This window comes from Paroedura picta, chromosome 5, assembly GCF_049243985.1.
Source record: "Paroedura picta isolate Pp20150507F chromosome 5, Ppicta_v3.0, whole genome shotgun sequence".
Classification (NCBI taxonomy): Eukaryota; Metazoa; Chordata; class Lepidosauria; order Squamata; family Gekkonidae; genus Paroedura; species Paroedura picta.
In genome coordinates, this window is record NC_135373.1 from 22,007,026 (window position 1) to 22,027,573 (window position 20,548).

Below are 20,548 nucleotides of genomic sequence, written 5' to 3' on the forward strand. Positions count from 1 at the left end.
CAAAGTTTCAAAAGCAAGACTTTAAGCTACTATTTCACTACACCCTCCCCTTTAAGAGAAAATACGGGTTTTTTAAACCACTATTTTCTTCACTACAAATTCAGAGTGCATAAGCTTAAAAGATGTGTAATAAACATTATAAGAAATCTTTTCAATGCTACTTCTAATAAAAAATAACATATAAGGCCAAATGGCTAGAGGTACGTGTGTACTAGCAGCATTGGACAGAATACAAAAATCAAAATCTAAAATAGCAAGATTACTCTCGGGAGGCGGTATGATGAACGACACAAGGCAGGAGTCTGGTGAAAGAAGCCTGAAGATCAGAAGGCACTTCTTTATTTTATATCTCCTCCTTAGCCAGTACAGACAAAGAAAAAAAAACACTTGCAAGCCCCTGTGTTCTAACGGGATTGGAATTTCTAGCTGCCGTGCCATATATGGCAACTCTAAGAAAACTGTGAGGTGATCGGAGGAAGTTTGGTGCACAGGTGTAGTCTAGGGAGGGCTAGAGGCAGAGGTAGATCATGGGGGTGTGGTTTGCCAACACCTACGTAGCGTGGTTTGCCAACTCTTACATAACCCAATCTCTACAGATTACTATAAAAACAATTCAGACCACAAAAGCTCAGTCAACAGACTGGTACATTCTAGACTGAGTGTCAGCAACGATGTTTTTCTTCCCAGGAATATGAGACACAGTGAACTGGAAGTCTTGCAAAGCCAGGCTCCATCTAAGGAGTTTCTGGTTTGAATCCTTGACACGGTCTAGCCGACACAAAAGTGAATGGTCTGTTTGAACCTCAAAATGTGCACCCCACAAATAAGCACGTAGCTTAGTCAAAGCCCAGACAAGAGCATAGCACTCCTTTTCTATGGTGGAATAATTACGTTCTCTGGGCAAAAGTTTCTTACTTAAGAATACCACAGGTTACATTTCACCATCAGGACCTTTTTGGATCAGAACACAGCCAAGACCTATCTGGCTAGCATCTGATTGGACAATGTATTTTTCCCTTGGTTTTGGGGCAAGAAGAACATTGGATTGCAGCAGGGCCTGTTTAAGAGAATCAAAGGCTTGCAGGTGTCCAGTTAACATTAACAGGTAATGTTTTCTTACACAAATCAGTGAGAGGCGTAGCTAATGAACTGAAATGAGGGGTAAATCTTCGATAATATCCGCATAGGCCCAAGAAAGACATAACATCCTTCTTAGTCTTAGGAACAGGCCAATCCTGGATAGCTTGAACCTTGGCTTGCTGGGGCTTAATAGCTCCTGAACCAATCTTGAATCCAAGATAGTCCACCTCTCCTTGAGTGAACTGGCACTTAGAAATTTTTACAGTTAAGTTGGCTTCTTTAAGCCGAGCCAGTACTCTCTTAACATGCTCAAGGTGTTCTTCCCATGGGTCAGAAAAAATGGCTAAGTCAACAAGGTACGCACAGCAAAATGTAGACATGTCATTAATCAGAGTGTCAATCAAACGTTGGAAACACGCAGGAGCATTTCTTAAACCAAAAGGAAGAACTTTAAACTGGTACAAACCCATGTGTGTGATGAATGCAGATTTCAAAGAGGCTTCCTTAGATAAAGGAATTTGCCAATAACCTTTTGTCAGATCAAAAACAGTTATGTACTTTGCTCTACCTAATAATTCAATCAGGGTGTCAACTCTAGGCAAAGGAAACACATCAGGTGTAGAAACAGCATTCAACTTTCTATAATCCACACAGAATCTAACACCACCATCCTTTTTAGGAACTAGAACGACTGGAGCAGACCGAGAAGAAGAACTTGGCTCAATGACATCGAGATCTAACATCTCATTTAACTCTTTAGCAGTGTCTAGGCCATGGGCTTCACTAACCCTGTAAGGGCGGCAGGTAACAGGAGGAGCAGAGCTGGAGTTGGGAACAGCAGAAGCTCCAACAGGAGCAATCACAGTCTCAGAAGCAGTAGTCACAACAGGAGCAGCATGTCCATCTGATTCCCAATTCTCTGGTTGAGACAGAACTCTGACCGCACTAGGGGTTGAGGTTTGTTGTTTCTTAGCAAGCAAAAGCGGACAGGAAGCTTTTACATGTCCTGCTTTTTTGCAGTAAAAGCACAAGCCAGAGGAAGGGGCTAGGCGGGGTTTAACCTCTGCGGCAGGAGTTCCACCTTCCAACTTTTTAGGCACAACAGGTTTCTGAGAGTCAGGAGAAAATGTCTTTGGTTTACTCACGTTTCCGCCAGTAGAGGGTTTGCTGGCAGTCTTTGAAGCAGGAACAGAAGAAGATGACTTTTCAAAAGAACTGGCACCGTCACTGGATGCTGTCTTGTTCCGCAGATGCACACGGTTTGCCTTACATTTCTCTGCCAGAGCAGCTGCCTCATCCACAGTCTTAGGATGTTGGTCTGCCACTAGAGCAGCTAATTCAGCAGGCAGGAGTCTCTGAAACTGTTCTATCAGAACTAACTGCTTCAGTCCTTCATAACCTTCAGCTTTCTCTACTGATACCCAGTACTCAAGATTCTGTTGCATTTTTGCAGCAACTCCCGGAAGATTAGAAAGCCACAAAGCACGGTCCACTGCCCGGAAAGCACGTCTTGTACTTGTCATAATTCATGACATCTTGCCCTGGTAATTGTCCCATCATGTCAGACAATACACCAGACACCAAAGATCTCAAAAGAGTCAGGTAATGCCTCTTAGGAACATAAAACAGTTGACATTGCTGTTCAAAGTTAGAAAAATAGGCAAGAACATCCATACCTTCTTCATACTTTGGAAACATCTTAGGGTTAATATAGCGAAGAGGATTGTCTCTAAGAGGGGGAGGCAAATACCTTTCTTCAGGCTCTCTGCGATCGTCCATGGCAACGGGGCTTCTCCGCTGATGAGGCCGAAGGGTAAGCGTCAGGAAGACTGGCTGCTTTCTTCACCTCCACAAAAGGATTCGCAGGCCACGAAAGCGCTTCTACAGGCGTGTTAGGTCTTCTGGCCTCTTGCACCTCTGCAAACATCCGTGGAGCAGGGTGAACTTTAGGACGCACCACTGGGCAAAAGTCCCAGGCAAAGTCAGTGCCCACCTGTCTCAAGTCCTTGGGTGGTGGAGCTTTTTTCAGACGCTCGTCTGAGTCCCAGCTGGTGTCATAACGATGGTCTGCATGCCGGCGCTGTAAATCTTCCTCGCCTGCAATTCCATCCTGAAGCGAAGCACGAAGCTCTCTGGAGCGTTCTTCGGCTTCTTGCAATTCAACCCATTTCCGCATAAACTCCCTTTCAGTCTCTGAAAGCCGGGGATGCGGTGCAACAACCGGTTCCTCGATATGCAAAGGGGTCTGAACAGTGTCCTCTGCAATATTCCATTCATCCATGATCTACAGAGTTTCCAGCTCAGGGTCAAAACCCTCAGCCACCCTGACTGACTAGTCCAAAACAACAAACCACTGCCGTACACAACTAGCAATGTGCACAGAGTTCAAAAAGACTTAAAACAAGCTAAGGAGATCCCACCACTACCACCATTTTGGGCACAAAAAACCAATCATATCCAAATTAACTATTTATTAATTAACCAATACGGTTACTAATGTCAAGTTAGATGAGGCAATCCTAAATCAGATGATGTAATGTCGACCCATCTCACTCAAGGCCCATTTCTCACAACAAGTTAATTGGGAACAACTGAAGCCAATTGTCTTAACAGTAAGTGCGAATAGTGTGAAGCTTCTCAAGGGCACAGGTGCAACTAATTGGGACTACATTCCTACACTATGAGCGCAAAGACTTTCTCAGAAGGCCCACTAAAGATTTTGCAAGGCCGAAGCCTGAACCAAAGTTTCAAAAGCAAGACTTTAAGCTACTATTACACTACACCTTGACCCAACTCGTTTCAGAGGGAGGGTAGCTTTGGGCCGTGCAGAGCAGCTGTAACCAGTCGCCTTCTTGAGCCGTCAGATGGGAGCCCTTTGCCACACGCCTGGGGGGACCTGTAAGCACAGCAAAGGGGCCGGTAACCCCCCTGAAAGAGTAGCAGCCCCTTGGAACCAGTGTCCTCCAGCAGAGAAAGGTCCCCGGAGGCTGATCTCTGCACCCTATTCGCTCCCGGGTACCTTGGATTAGTGCTCGGCCTTTCCTATAAGCTTGGGAGACGCTGAACGCCATTGTCCTGGGTGGATCTGGAACAGACACATCAACATGGAATGAGAGAAGAGCCTGTCCGCTGGGGAACATGATGGTGCATGCTTGCTTGTGAGGGAGGGGATCCTATTGCTTACTCTCCTCTGGAGATTTAGGGTCAGCAACAACCTGCCCAGATATCCTTTCCCCCGTTACCTGATTTATCTCTGCAATTTATGCAAAGATCTTTAAACCGCTCCTGCGGAGAGGATTAAATAAAAGGGTAAAGGCTGTTGGGGAGGAGTTAGGACGGACCCTGTCCAGGATAAAAACTCGGAGGGCCCAATCAGGAGGCATGAAGCACCTCCTGATTGGGCCCTCCAATGTCCATCCAGGGCCAAGCCGCCAATGGGGAGGCGCGCAAAGAACGGGGAGGCTCGCAGATCACGCAGGCAGCCCGCGGAGACAGTCCTCTGGCTCCGCCACTCCATCTTCAGAAAGGAGCAGGGACGCCGTGTCAAAGACGCAGCATCCCTGCTCCTTTCTCACCCCGGGGAACGTAGCCATGGCTGCGGGGCTGACATCTGTCGCTGCCTTCTCCTGCTGGCCTCCCCCTCCCATTTCTCCCGCTTCCCATCAGCGTCGCCACAAAACTCACCCCCGCTACCGGCCTGCGCAGCCAGGAGCGGCCCGCGCAGCTGGGAGCGGCCCACACAGCCACCCGCTGCCACCAACGATGCTCGACTCACCATCGCCACCACCCACCCCAGCCGCAGCCGCCGCACCTACAATGATCCTGCCACACACTATGCCGCCGCGACCAGCCACACCGCCCCGCAGGAGCCCGAACCTCCTTGAGCCACGTGGGACCTGCTGCCTCCGGAGCTCCCCAGCCCACACACCAAGGTACGCTAAGCTGAATGGCCACGCCTTCCCGCCCCGCCAAAGCCACAACACACAGCCATGCCTCCCCGAACCCACAACGGCCTGAATAAGCCCCGCACCTCTCTGCCATGACTACGGCCCGCCACCCGGGACTTACCCCGCTACCCGCCTGATCTTCTCCATTCTACGCCGTCCGGCTTCTTTCCCTCAGGTGCCATGAGAGAAAGAAAGAAAGAGAGAGAGAGAGAGGGTTGCAGTGGGGGATGAGTTCTCGCGTTCCTATAGACTCCCTTGTGGGGTCCCTCAGGACGCGGTCCTCTCCCCCACATTATTCAACATATTTGTGCGCCCTCTGGCCCAGCTTGTACGGAGTTTTGGACTGGGTTGCCACCAGTACGCTGATGACACCCAGCTCTATCTCCTCATAGACGCCCGCCCGGACTCCCCCCCGGAACCATTCGCCAGATTTTTGGAAGCAGTGACAGAATGGTTCAAGCAGAGTCGCCTGAAACTCAACCCCTCCAAGACGGAGGTCCTGTAGCTGGGACGTAGGGGGCAGGACCAGGAAGCGCGCTTACCCACCCTGGCAGGAACGCAACTCACCATCACGTCCCAGGCCAGGAACTTGGGTGTAACCATTGATGCCTCCCTGACTTTGGAGACGCAGGTCAAAAAAGTGGCGGGCCAGGCGTTTTTCCACCTTCGCCAGGCCCGACTACTAGCACCCTACCTGTCCCCCAAACACTTAGCCACAGTGATCCATGCAACCGTCACCTCCAGAATAGATTTCTGTAACTCGCTCTACGCGGGCCTTCCCTTGTCCTTGATCCGGAAACTTCAGCTAGTGCAAAACGCAGCTGCTAGGGTCCTCACTGACACATCTTGGAGGGCCCACATCCAGCCAGTGCTGAGGCAGCTGCAGTGGTTGCCAATTGCTGCCCGGATCCGGTTTAAGGTTCTGGTTCTAACCTTCAAGGCTTTACGCGAGTTGGGACCCACATATATGAGGGACCGCCTATCGACCTATGCCCCTCGCAGGGCCTTGCGCTCTGCAGGTGAAAATCTGTTGGTTGTTCCCGGCCCTAGGGAAGCATGCCAGGCCTCGACCAGGGCCAGGGCCTTTTCAGTCCTGGCCCCGACCTGGTGGAATGAGCTCCCGGGAGACTGCGGGCTCTGCGGGATCTTTCAACGTTCTGCAGGGCCTGCAAGACAGAGCTCTTCCACCAGGTTTATGGTTGAGGCCAGGGCTGATAATAGATCTATGCCCCCCCCCGGGGACTCGGGTTCCGGACCCGAAGCAAAACATCATCAGGACCTCCTCTCCACCTGCTAGTAGTGGGTGGGAGGGGGGGAAGTTGAGCTGCCATTCTTGCCATGCCGGTAATATTGGCAATGTTATTATTGTTTTTATGGGGTTTTAATGGGGATTTGTGATATTGTTACCCGCCACGAGCCACAAGGGAGTGGTGGGATATAAATATAAATATAATAATAATAATAATAACAACAACAACAACAACAACAACAACAACAACAATAATAATAATAATAATAATAATAATAATAATAATGTGTGCCCTTCACCACAAGCCCTGGCCTCCTCTTAGTTCCTGCCCACTGGCCCTCACCCCTAGTGCCCATTTTATTCAGCAATAAAATGGGCTTTCTTTCTAGTAATATGATAATATGATAAGTGATTTATCTTTACAGTGTATGATTCTGGGAAGGGGGTGGCAGGTTACAGTGGATGAACAATAGGGTTGTCCTGCATAGTGTAGGGGGTTGGACTAGATGAGTAGTTTGCATGTTGGGTCGCGGCACACCTGTTGTAGGGCGGCGGCAGGGCCGACGGCAGCAGTCGCCCGTCGGCTGAGGGCGGTCGCGGCTCCGGGCGGGCGTGTCGGCTGGTGGCGACAGTTTGGCGGGAGGTGGGAGCGACCGGCGTGGCCTCAGCGGTGGCGGCAGAGGTCGCGGAGATGGGGGGAAGCAGAGTAGCAAGCAGGCAGAGTGCCTGTCGTCCATGGAGGCAGCAGGGCGGCGGGGGCATGTCTGGGCGAGGCGATGGTGTCTTCGACACGGCCGTCCTGCTCCTTTGCCGGCAGCGAACCATGTGGGGACGGAGTGCGGGCAGGGAGTCCGGGGCGGGCCACGTGGCCAATAGGGAGGCCATTTAGTAATTTTTTTGCAGAGACTCGCAAAGGAGGAAAGAGCGTTGATGAGTTTTTATTTTATCGCTTATGGCACGAGGAGCAGGAACTTGATTTTGAAGAGGGAGAAGAGGAAGAGGAGGAGGGAGATTCTTGAGGTACTAGATTAGCTGTCAAAGTGAGTGCTCCTTGGCCCTGCTGATACACTGGGGACCCTTGATCCCACACTATGCTGTGACAGTACCCCCTGTCAGAAAAGGAGGAGCAACTGCTGGGCAAACAGGGACAGACAGAATCCTTAGAACAGGGGTAGTCAAACTGTGGCCCTCCAAATGTCCATGGACTACAATTCCCACGAGCCCCTGCCTGTGTTTGCTGGCAGGGGCTCATGGGAATTGTAGTCAATGGACTTCTAGAGGGCCGCAGTTTGACTACCCCTGCCTTAGAGGGTACCAGGAAATCCAGGTTTTGCCCGGGATGCAAAAATTAAGTTTTGGCTGTCCCTTAGTAGCTGCGTCTTTCCCCCTGTCTAAGGGCACCGAGGGAAAAACAGACAACTGGAAGGTAACTCATCTAGTCCAACCCCCTGTCCAATGTGGGAAATTCACAACTCTATTTACCCCCATTCCCCCAGAGACCCCTGCTATGCGCCCAGGGGAAAGCAAACCTCTCCAAGATCCTTGGGCCAAAGTGGCGATTGGCATTACTCTGGGCACAAAGAAAGGGCTACAAGAGCCAAACACTGGCTCACCCCTTCTTGCCCTCTCTCTAAATAAGGCACAAGTCAGTGCTCAGCTCTGAAGCCAGGCTGGGAGGAAAGGGCTTGACTCAAAGAAGGAGTGCTGGGAGGAGAGCTGGCTGGTTGGTTTATCAAATGTGCATCCCACCCATCTTCCAGTGAGCTCTGAGCACTGGGCATGGTCCCCTCCATCTGCATCTTATTATCACAACAACCCCGTTATACTGAGAGAGAGAGAGAGAGAGAGAGAGAGAGAGAAGGGAAAGGGAAAGGGAAAGGGAAAGTGAAAGAGAGAGAAAGAGAAAGAGAAAGAGAAAGAGAAAGAGGAAGAGGAAGGGAAAGAAAGAAAGAAAGAAAGAAAGAAAGAAAGAAAGAAAGAAAGAAAGAAAGAAAGAAAGAAAGAAAGAAAGAAAGAAAGAAAGAAAGAAAGAAAGAAAAACAGACAGACAGACTGGATCAAGGTCCTAACCTAACATCAGCCCTTGATTCACTTCTCCTATATGTATGTGAACCTCTATTCCTAGGGAAGCTGGGGGAGGACAGTAGGGGGTGAGGCGTATTTATGCTGTAATATACTAATCTTGCGGGAGGTTCTTATATCATAACGTGGCTCCTGAAGTTGTGGTCAGGAAAAAGAGTTGGGCCTCATGCCCTGGGTTAGGTCCTATCATTCATATCCATAACTGTCCATTGGCCTCATTTCCCCTTCCTGTGGCAAAACTCCCAGTCCTGCCATGATGTTTCTTGGAGGCTGCTGTCCCCCTGGGAGCTGTAACGGGGGGGGGGGGTCTGCACTTAGGGGAAAGGGAGGGGGAACATTAAGTGACGTTGATAGAAATGCTTCAGTCTGCTGAAGTTTTCAGTGGCATCCAAACCAATCCATTGTCCTGCTTGGAGATACAATCACAGCTTTGCCGATTTCCAGAGGCTCTAACAGTGGCCTTTGTGACCAGGAAATAAGATCTCTGTTCCCTGCTTTAAACCACCAATAGGGATAATGGCTGCTGCTTCTGTAGGTCAAGGCCCTCAGCCTAGGATGAGTGCCCTCCGGTAACGCCCGCCCCTCCTTTCCTCGGGACCTTACACAGCACACACAGCCGCAGGGTCCTGTTGGCTGCGCCGTGTGCAGTCTCTGCCCAGCACTGGTACTCCCCGGCATCCTCTTTTCCGACACTGGACAGCAAGAGGACGCATGGTTCGCCCTGCCCGGTGCTCTGGAGGGTCTCGTTCTCTTTCCTCCAGCTCAGAGTAGGGTGGGGTCTGCTTGTTGCATGGCAATGCAGGCTGATGCTTTCGCCTTCCCGGACCACCGCTGACTCCAGACCCCCTCCTGCCTCCCCCGAGCACCAAGCTGTAAAAGGAAAGGATCCAGGTTAGGAAGGATGGGCCTGCAGTTCCTATCTCTGAGACAGGATTGCCAACTCTGGGATGGAAACCCCTGGAGATTTGGGATCCAGTGCCCGGGGAACAGGGTTGCCAGGTCCCCCTGGCCACTGGTGGGGGTGGGGGTGGTAAGGTTGCTAGAACCAGGTTGGGGAACTGCTGGAGATTTGGGGCTGGAGCCTGGGGAGGACAAGGACCTCAGGGAGGTAAATGGCCATACAGTGCCAAGCAACTATTTTCTCCAGGGGAACTGATCTCTGTCGTCTGGAGATGAGCTGTAATTCCAGGGGGAGGTTGGCATCCCTACTAGGTTGGGGAGGGATGTCAGCACTCAGCAGGGATAGGATGCTGTGGGGCTTAACCTCCAGAGCTGCCATTTCCCACAGGGGAGCTGCTTTTTGTTGTCCAGAGATTGGCTTTGATCCTGGGAGATCCTAGAGGTTGGCCAGCCTACCTGCACACTTCAAACTCTGCAAATGTCAATGGACTTACAAATGTGTGGCTCTGTTTAGGAAGACTCAACTAGGAAGATGGCAGCCAAGAAAGAATTTGGCCCAGGGTTTCCTCATCCCAAGCCCTGCTTCAGGCATGCAGGAGAAGGAAGAGAAAAACAAAGTGGTAAAACACTGATGGCCTCAACAGGGTCCACCATGTCAGGCGGAGGGTGGAGGAGCACAATTTGGAGGGCTCTCATTATGATGAATTCCTTGCAGGCAGAAATCCAGACCAGCAAGCAAAGAAATTGAAGGTAGGGCTCTCCTCCCCCACCCCCTTTGGTGACCTATTTTTCTCTTTACATAGCATTTTTCTTCTTGGTGCATGGAGTACCAAAACTAGGGCGGTTCCGCCCATTCTGTCTCTCTCGCCTCCATCTGCCGCCTCCTCATGCTTCTTAGCACTCCACATACCTGCTTGAAATGGTGGAAGAGAGCAACGCGCTTTACATGCGACTCTCCTCTGCCTGTCAATTAAGCCAGGCAGCCAATCAACTTTCTCCATGTTTTAAAGGGCCCGCAATGGCAGCTAATTTTTTTAAAAGTAAAACTTCTCCATTGAAACGCCCATGCATCTAATCATAGATGCATAGAGCTTTTTATAATGCTCCCTTATGGAATCTGTAATCTTAAGAAAATTAATCATATGGAATCACGAGTCTGTAATCTTAAAAAAAATTAATCTCAGTCCCGAAATTTGGGGGGCGGGGACTTTAGAGAGGCATGCTTTGTGTTTTAACTGGGGGGGGGAGTTTCTTTTCCTGCACGATTTAATGCCTATTTGTTGCTCTAGGCAGTTTCCATTTAAAAAACAAACAAACAAAAAACCATCCCCTGCAGAAGGGAGAGGGAGGCGGGTGCGAAGGCTGGAACTGGAGGTGGCGCTAGTGCTACTTTGGCTTCACATATTTCCTTGGCATGTGGCTTGCTGGTTGCTCTCCTCTGGCTAGTGCTACATAGTTTGGGGAATCCACTTTATGCAATTCCCCAACTATTGCTTTAAAATCGAGGGTGTAGCTACCAGTTTGCTGCTTGGACACTGGATGTTGGCAAAGTCATTCAAAATGCCAAGAATATGGCATCTGCGTAAGGTGAGTATTTCACTATATTTATCAGGTGCGGAATGGCCTCTAGAGTCGGAAGCGATGCTGTCTCTTCTACCCCCTCTATTCTAGCCTCTCTAGGGTAGTCAGCCTCCAGGTGGGGACTGGAGTTCTCCCAGAATTACCACTGAGCTCCAGACCACACTTCCCATAGAAGAAATGTCAAGTTTGTAGGGTGCACTACATGGCATTGTATCCCAAGAAGGTCCTCCCCTCTCCGAACCTCAGCCTCCCCAGGCTTGACTCACAAACCTCCAGGTATTCCCCAACCCTTTCTCAAACTTGGCAATCTCTTTCTTCTTTCTTTGTGAACCAGCCTATGTCTTGAATTCCTGCAGGTGAACTTGAAATGTCTCAAAACCCGAGGCTTGCACATTGGGGGAAATGGCAGCTTTTGTGGATTTGGGACTGAGGGTGCTTGGAACAGCTGCTGTTAGCCCAGGGGGTCCCTCTCTGCGTCAGCTGACACAAGCATCCTGGGTCAGTTGCAATGTGGCTTTCCATTGGGGTGCTTGTGGCTTTGGGACACTTGTGTAGTGGTCAGCTGTCCAGTGAGTCCCTCAAGGGGTCCTGACAAGGCCTGGGGATTGTTAGGTCTCTGGCTGGGAAGGGAGAGAGATAAGGAAGGGTAGTCAAGTGTTTTTAGATGTTGTATCTCACCAAGATGCTCGCGATCTGTGGCATTTGTGGAGATTTCAACAGCCTTGGGTGGATCTGAAATAACCAGGAGAATGATAAGGACGTCTGAAGGGGAACCCAAGGTAAACAGAGGGGGTGATGGGGACAGTCCCAGGGGGAGGGAAGTCAAAATAAAGGGGGAGGAAGATACTCACCGGCAACTTCAAGTCGGATGCTCTTCGTAACTTGTTCCCGGATATTAGGGTACCAGACCCGGCAGGTGAGCTCTGTACCCTGATCATTTAGGGAGGGTATGAAGGTGAAGTTGGACCCGTAAGTCCAGCTGCGGTTCATGTGCTGTTGATTCCAGTCAGTCGTCTCATATCCTCTCAGAGAAGTCGCCCATGAAATCCTGGCCTGAATCTCAACACAGGGCCCTGGTGCCAAACAGGCGTAAAGAGCCTCCTTCCCAGAAAGCACTGCGGATGAGGCCCAGATCTGTGGTTTCTCTAATTCTAAGCAAAGAAAAAGAAACAGGCGGTTTATTTTTTTTATACCTCACTTTTCTCTTCAGTTTAAATACATAACTTAAAAATGGAGGGGAAAAAAGCCTCCCATTGCAATGATTTCTTAGATGTGTTTCTTTTGGTCTTTTGTATGACATTTCTGTGTAACCCGAAACAAAACCAAAAAGGCAACAAAGACCCAACCTTAACAAAATCAGGAACTCAAAAGTTGAGCTATAAAACAATATAAAATGTAAACAGTTATTTATTAAAGTGCACCAATATTAGGTTAAAAACAAAGTGAAGTCCATATTAAAAAAAAAAACAACTATAATGATCTAACTGCACACGAACAGACCAAACGTGTTTCGACCCTACTGGGTCTTCCTCAGTGGTCAATATTATTGAATAATGCACTCTTATCTAAAACCAATTCTGAAGTATAGCTGGGTATAGCTTGTCACTGAAGAAATGTCAGTAAAGACGTTGTGCAAACTAGGGTACTGAATACATCTGGCAAAGAATATTACTATTACTATTACTATTACTATTACTATTACTATTACTATTACTATTACTATTACTATTACTATTACTATTACTATTACTATTACTGCTATTGCTATTGCTATTGCTATTGCTATTGCTATTGCTATTCCTATTACTATTACTATTACTATTCAATTTATTTCCCTCCACTCCCAAGTGGCTCATGGTAGGTTACACTGTCTTAAAACTCCATTCAAACTCCATCACAACATGGCAGAACAAAAATCCCCTTCCTATCCCCCATTACTAAACGGGGGTGGAGAAGAAGGAGGTCAACGATGCTCAAGAAGAGCCCGGGGGGGGGGGAGCAATCAATGTACTACACCAACCCTAGCCTCAACTGTGGACCTGGTGGAAGAGCTCCGTTTTACAGGCCTTGCGGAACGCTGAAAGATCCTGCATGGCATGTAGCTCTCCTGGGAGCTCATTCCACCAGGTAGGGGCCAGGACTGAAAAGGCCTGGCCCTGGTTGAGGCTAGGCGTGCTTCCCTAGGGCCGGGAACGACCAGTAGATTCTCACCCACAGAGCACAGAGCCCTGCGGTGGGCATAGGGCAATAGGCGGTCCCTCAGGTATGTGAGTCCCAGCCCGTGTAAAGCCTTGAAGGTTAAGACCAAAACCTTGAACCGGATCCAGGCAGCAATTGGCAACCAATGCAGCTGCCTCAGTACAGGCTGGATAAGGGCCCTCCAAGGTGTACCAGTGAGGACCCTAGCAGCTGCTAGGACCAGCACGGATGACCTGCCTCTATCCAGCTGGTGACGGAGATCATCCAGCAGTGCGACCAACACCGTCTCAACCACGTGGCCAGGACGGAATCCAGACTGATATGGGTCGAGTGCCGAAGTTTCTTTCAAAAATGCCAGGAGCTGCTCCACCGTGGCCCATTCCACCACCTTACCCAGGAACTCTAAATGCGCCACCGAGCGGTAGTTGACAGGGTCTCGCGGGTCCAGTGCTGATTTTTTCAGGAGACGGCGAACCACCACCTCCTTCAGCCCCTCGGGAACTCCCCAGAGCTCAGGGAGAAGTTGATGATGTCCCTGAGTTGGCTTCCTATCCTCTCTCCGCTCCCCCTGAGAAGCCAAGAGGGGCAGGGATCGAGGGGGCAGGTGGTCGCCCTGACCGACCCCAGCAACTTGTCCACTTCGGAGGAAGAGAGCCGTCTGAAGCCATCGAACCTCGCTACCAAAGGCGGCCAACAGGCCTCCAGTTCATTTACTGTATTAATTGTGGCAGGAAGGTCACGGCGAAGCGACAAGTCCTTATCCACCAAAAACTTGCTAATGCCTCACAGCCGAGCTCCAATTGACTAATATTTTGGTGCCCCTGAAGGGCGGTGAGAGATCTAACTACCCTAAATAATTGGGCCGGGCGAGAGCTTGCGGATGTGACTTCCGTGGCAAAGAACTCCCACTTTGCCACTTTCACCGCCATCTCCTACGCCCTCATAAGCGTGCGATAAGATGTTCTTGCGGTTTCGTTGTGGGTCTTCCGCCACCCTCGCTCTAGTCGTCTCACCTCCCTCTTCTTCTCCCGGAGCACCCCCGTGTACCAGGGGGCCCGTTTGAGTCGAGGGCAGAGAGGACGCTTAGGGGGGATCACAGTGTTAAAGTGTAGCCAAGTGTTCAGTTTTACTTTTGACTTTCTAAAGTTGTTTTCACTTTGTCTGAACTGTCAGTTCCTTTTGACTTCGCCCACCTGGAGGCTGGCAACTAAACACCCCAAACTGCACAGTTATCAGAGCAGCCATAATGATGAAGCAGCAGCCTGTCCAGTAGGCTCCAGCAGAGAAAGAAAGCTGGAAGCGGCAACTGAGGCAAAGGAAAGCATCTTTGCCAGGTGCTCGGACGACAGAAGGGATTTCAGTGGGGAAAACACAGCCAACCATAACTGCCAGCCTCTTTCTCCCACCTCAGCACAGAAGAGACAGTCAAGCCACCAGGATATAGATCAGGAGGAAAGTCTTGCCTGTCACGAGAACTTGGGGCTTTCCAATCATGTAGTTCCATCTCAGTGGGTCGTCCTCAATGCGAAAGTAGTAGTCCCCTGCATCCTCTGACCTGGCATCAAGGATGCTGAAGGAGCAGTCGCCTTCTTCTGGTTCTCCTGTTAACTGGAAACGGGCCGACACAGAGCCCCGGAGCTCCTGCCTCTTGTCATTTGTGGCCACAAGAATACCTGGAGTACGGCTGTAGGAGTCGTGGGTAAAATCGTGCCAATATCTGTCTTTCTTCTGAAACCAATAGCCATAGAGTTTCCTAGGGCTGGGCCTCTGTCTCTGTTTATAAGTGAAGCTGCAGGGAATTTGAATGCAGAGGCCGCGCTGCACAGAGACGGAGTCAGGAACCGTCAAGCTGTAGTCCGGATTCTGGCCCTGCAAACCTTCCAGAGAAAGAAGACAGGAATTAACAGGCAATTCAACATAGGGACCATCAAGTTCTGTTTCGCCCTGGGTCTTCTATAGGTCTAGCCGGCCTTCCAGGGCCATTCGGGACACTGGAAAGCAGCCAGATGAGTCCAAAGCTCATAGCTTGAGGGGAATGCTGCTTTGTACCCAGCCAGGGAGAAAGACCCCAAACCCTCAATCCAGAAGCTGTATTTCTTCTTCTTCTTCTTCTTCTTCTTCTTCTTCTTCTTCTTCTTCTTCTTCTTATTATTATTATTATTATTATTATTATTATTATTATTATTATTATTATTATTATTATTATTAATTTTATATCCCCCCCCCCGGAGGCTCGAGGCGGGTCATATAAAAACCAATCCCCTGAAACAATAAAACATAATACCATTAATACCAAAGTTAAGACAAGAATGGCGGCAAAATTCAATATAACTAACCCAATCCCACACCCACTAAGAAGGGAAAGGGAGGGGGCAGATGACTGATGCAACCAAGGGAAAGGGAGGGGGCAGATGACTGACGCAATCGTCACATTTGTGAGGGGGGCTAGATCTTCTTGCTGCCCGGCCTCAACCGAAAGCCTGGCGGAAGAGCTCCGTTTTGCAGGCCCTACGGAATTATGACAATTCCCACAGGGCCTTCAGCTCTTCTGGGAGCTCATTCCACCAGGTTGGGGCCAGGACCGAAAAGGCCCTGGCCCTGGTCGAGGCCAGGTGAGCTTCCTTGGGACTGGGAATGACCAATAGGTAAGGCCCTGCGGGGGGCATAGAGCGATAGGCGGTCCCTCATATACACTGGGCCCAGACCACAGATGGCCTTGAAGGTCAAAACCAAAACCTTGAACCTGATCCAGAAGATAACCTGTAGCCAGTGCAGCTGCCTCAGCCCTGGCTGGATATGAGCCCTCCAAGGTGTAGCCGTGAGGACCCTAGCAGCCGCATTTTGGACCAGTTGAAATTTCTGGATCAAGCCCAAAGGCAGGCCAGTGTAGAGCGAGTTACAGAAATCTAATCTGGAGGTGACCATCGCATGGATCACTGTGGCCAAGTGTTCGGGGGACAGATAGGGCGCTAGTAGCTGAGCCTGGCGAAGATGGAAAAATGCCTGGCCAGCTACCTGTTTGACCTGTGCCTCAACTGTTAATGAGGCATCCATGGTCACCCCCAGGTTTCTGGCCTGACACGTGATCTTAAGTTGCATCCCGGCCAGAGAGGGCAAGCACGATTCCCGATCTGCTCCCCTACGACCCAACCACAGTGCAGTTTTAGATTCAAGGAAAGAGTTTAAAGTCTCTTCAAATGAGTAAGACCATTTAATTCTTCAGGATCATTATCTAGTAGTAGTAGAGGGGATCCCCATGCTGAATTTGTTCGTCACATTGTAATGCCAGCTCTACGGGGAGATGGTCACTTTCTGTTCTGGATCCAATAAGGAAGTGTCGAACATTCCCAAGTATGGCAGGCGAACAAATGCAGTAATCCATTGCACAGCAGACATGAGGAGAGATATTAGTGAAGTCATTAGCAGTGGGAAAGAAGGATGAACCATTTACAACAACGTTATAAGAAAGACACAGTTCCATCAATCTAAGACTCACCTGGGGCATGTGGAGAGCCTCAGAACAAGTTGCACCAGCCAGGTCAGGCTGGCAATACCACCAGGAGAATGATGCCTTGCCTCCCAAGCCATGGCAGCTGCCAAAAGGTCCCAGCATCAAAAGAGCTGGGGCTAGTGTGGCAGGCCAGAAGACCCTTGCACCTGGCCCCTGCCACCTGGAGAGGGACGGATGGGCCGAGGGAGGAAAGGACCATCCCACAATGGCAATGGCCAGCTGTAATGGGCAGATGAACACCGGCACTTCCCATGCCCTGATGGCCAAACAAAAGGAGGGTGGGACTCTGGCTACCCAGAGGCTTGAACAGTTGGACATTAGAGGGCGGACAGGCAGGGCTGCACCCACACCTTTGAAAGCTCAGAGGAAGAGTAAAGGAAGGCAGCTGGAACTAGAAGGGCAGAGAAAGGGATTGGGGTTGGATGGAGAAGAAGGGGCGAAAACGAATCACTGGAGGAAGGAAGGAAGGAAGGAAGGAAGGAAGGAAGGAAGGAAGGAAGGAAGGAAGGAAGGAAGGAAGGAAGGAAGGAAGGAAGGAAGGAAGGAAGGAAGGAAGGAAGGAGAGAGAGCCCATGCTAGAGACCAGAAGCGGACCTGTGTACAGATGCAACCTAGAGATCTTCTCCAAATGTTGAAGGAGGTTCCAAGCTCCTGGTCTTTGAGGAGATGAATAAACCTTGGCAAATGATCCAGCCAAACAGCCTCATGATGTGATGGCACCATGTTTGACCCCTCCTACAGGTTTCCTGCTCACAGGGGTAAGAAATCAATGAATGTGATGCAACTCAGTCATGTAATACTTTGACTAGGGGAAAGGTGTAGAAAACCCAGGTGAGAGGTGTAGAAAACCCATGCTGAAAACCCAGGTGAGAACTTTCCTTTGCCATGATGGATTGTTGCAGTGAGCTGAACTGGTCTGGAGCTAGAGGCGTATTCCAAGCATTGTGTTACTTCCACGCAGGACACCTACCTTTGCAAAGCACAGCAAAGATCAGAACTCTTAAAGTAGCCAAGAAGGAGGCTGGGTTCATCACCTTCCAGGGGGGATACAAGCTCTGCTGGTGCTGCCTCTTCCCCAGCATCCGTTTATAAGTTTCTTTCTGGGGAAGGCACTCTGTAGCTAAGGAAGAAGGAAAGTAGGACAATAAAGAGATGAGGATACACAAGCCATAGGGCTCCTTAGAGCCGCCTTTCTCAACTTTTCTTTACTGTCGAGAAACCCCTGAAAACTCTTCAGGCTTCAAGAAATCCCATAAATGGCGCGAGCATGCAGAATATGGTTGGGGAGCATAGCTGTGTACATGCCCACCCCCTCCAGGCCTATCATTAGCCATTGATGGAGGGCGGGTTGACATGACCATATATGGTCACATCATCCCATAAAATACATTCAAATTAATTAACTCCCACCCATTTGGGAGGATCTTCCCGGGCTGCCAAGAAATGCCGGGGTTTCATAAAATCCTGGTTAAGAAAACCTGCCTTAGAGCTTCTAGTACTAGTACAACTAGTAGTACCACTGATTCTAGTTCCTGTACCACTAGAATCCCCAGGCTTGGTGAGCCTGTGAGAACCTTTGGAATTCTGAGACTGGGGGACAGACATGACAATTACATGGCTGCCAAAGGAGGCGGAGCCTGTTGGAATATGCCAGATCTGTAGTGTGCATGATTGAACATCATATAAGGAATATCCTACAGGGGGCATCGGAGGAGATGTGTAGCTAGCATATTCAGATTAGGAATTTACTGGGATTTTTTCAAATCATTTCCTCAAATTGAATAAAAGCTTCTTTGAAGAGTGAACTCTGTGGCACCCTGTCCCTGCTGAGCTTCTTCCCACCCCCACTCCCAGCCCTCTCAAGCTCCACCCCTCAAGAATCCCGGAATTTCCCAGCTCATAGTTGTCAACCTGAGCACCAAGGATGGTGTCAGAGAGTGCCCTGGTTCCTCAGGGTCACAACATTGGGGACTCTCGTTGTAGAAGAATATGGGCCATTTCACACAAGGGAATTTCAGCGAAATCCTTACCAGATGCACACACTTTAAAATCATGGTTTCAGACGACACCGTCAGCCCCCCCCCCCCCCCCCAAGAGTGTCAGTTTTGCTCCATCTGCCGATTTGTAGCAGAAGCAGGGAAATCGGGAAAACTGCATTCCCCTGGTCAAAATCCCAAGTGATGTCGTAATCACCCACCAAGTTACAGTGAGGAGGTGTCATTAGTACTCATATCGCCATGGAGATGTCCCTCCCCTGCTCCCGCCTCCATGGCTTCCGGGGAGGGAAGGAGAATGTTTTTTTTTTTAATGGAGAATGCTGAGTAGCAATGCATAATTTCAAGTCTCTTCAGAACCTTTTCAATTATCTGGCTGCCCCCTTGCTCTATACGTGAGCACGTGTGTCACATTTTATTTTTTGTTCTTTTTCATTGGGAGGCGCAAATTACCACCCCTCGTTTTTTGTTTGTGAATTACTGGAAACTACAGTTTAACCCCCCCAGCTGCTGGAAGGGGATGGGGAGGTGAGGTTGCCAGATCCAGACAAGTTAACTGCATGGGAAGGGCAGAGACCACAGTTGGAATCAACTCTCCAAGACTTAAATGTTCCCTATCACTGACAAATCTTTTGGCCCCAAAGCATTACCTCTTTGCTTCTGAGAAGGGGCTGCCATTTGGGAAGATTTGCACAGCAGTCTCTAAATATAGGTTTGCACTATGAAACTATCAAAACTTGAAGACGGAGCTTTGACAGATAACCAGTGCCTCTGCGAACAAATGATGACTTTGGTGTTTTGTTTTTTTTAAGGAGGGGGGAGGCGGGCTTTGTGTGGCTAGCCGAGGCTGATTGGTTGTCCAGTTGACTGGCAGGCTCGAGGTGGGAGGGGGCGAGGGAAGTTTGTGGCGTTTTCATTGCTCCCAGGCACCCCAAGGGTCAGACATGATTCAGTGCTTGCACAGGGGATACCTTTACCTTTACCTTTAGTTCTGAATAAGAGCAACCGAATTTGTGCAGTTGGGCCATTTAGAGGAAAATCAAAAGGAATGGGGAACACCGGACTCCCTAGTTAATAGACTAGCCTGACCTGGTAATCTATTGACCTCGGCAGATCTCAGAAGTTAAGCAGGATTGGCCTTGCCTAGTACCTGGATGAAAGGCTACCAAGGAATTCATGGGTGGTGGGCAGCCATTGGCCACATGGTGGCCTGGACAGCTGAAGGAAGCTTCAAGGTAAGGAAACCCTCTGTAGAAATCTGCACATTTTTAAGCTAAGGAAGCACGTACAGAGAGAGGGTCAGGGGACTTCCTTTTTACCCATTTCTTTTGGAATCCCTTGTTCAATCTGGTGCTGTGCTAAAAGTGTGCTTGTAAACATTTTCTTTTTAATAAATATAACTTTGGAGGATGGTAGTGGTTCTCTGTACCACATAGACCCCCACTGTCTCAGATACGTTATTCTAAAATGGAGCTCCAGGAAAGGGAAGGCTGGCAGCTGCCAAGCGACTAGTCCTCCAGGGGTTCACCAGGCAGTAAATTGTCCCCATGAAAGCCAGGCACTAGATGGCAGGGGTCACAGAAGCGAGGCCTCAGAATTTGAAAGGGAAGCTGGGAATCCTGACCCTCTCAGCAGGCAATTCCTTACAATTCCTTACAAATTCCTTACAAAGATTAGATGGCGGATGAGTTTATTTATCAGAGAGAGAGTTCTCGAGGTATTGGGAACACCTTGGCTGGGGTGGAAGAAGGCCTGCAGACCAGAAGGCCTGCAGACCAGAGCAGACCCCTTTCCCTCACATCAGCATTCGTTTTCACTTCCTGTTGGGGATGCCAGCCTCCAGGTGGGACCTGGTGAAATCCAGGAATTATAGCTCATCTCCAGACTAGAGATTTTGTATTTATTTTACTTTCTGATTTTTATGACACCTTTCTCCAAGGCCTCAGGGCAGCTCATGACACAGTCAATACAATGAGAAGATTAAACCATCTGAGTACTAAAATAC

General features: G+C 49.6%; 1 protein-coding gene across 1 annotated transcript in view; it reads right to left on the reverse strand.

The window, feature by feature from the left end:
- LOC143837282 (sialic acid-binding Ig-like lectin 13) overlaps window positions 1–20,548 on the reverse strand; it is a 30,730-nt gene that overhangs the window by 8,574 nt on the left and 1,608 nt on the right. Inside the window, exons 2-6 of the mRNA XM_077336912.1 lie at window positions 17,520–17,669; window positions 14,502–14,915; window positions 11,691–11,990; window positions 11,518–11,571; window positions 8,962–9,228 (exon numbers count right to left, since the gene is read on the reverse strand). Of these exons, the coding sequence (XP_077193027.1) occupies window positions 8,962–9,228; window positions 11,518–11,571; window positions 11,691–11,990; window positions 14,502–14,915; window positions 17,520–17,631 (1,147 nt within the window). The 5' untranslated portion in view covers window positions 17,632–17,669. The remainder of the gene's footprint in view (window positions 1–8,961; window positions 9,229–11,517; window positions 11,572–11,690; window positions 11,991–14,501; window positions 14,916–17,519; window positions 17,670–20,548) is intronic.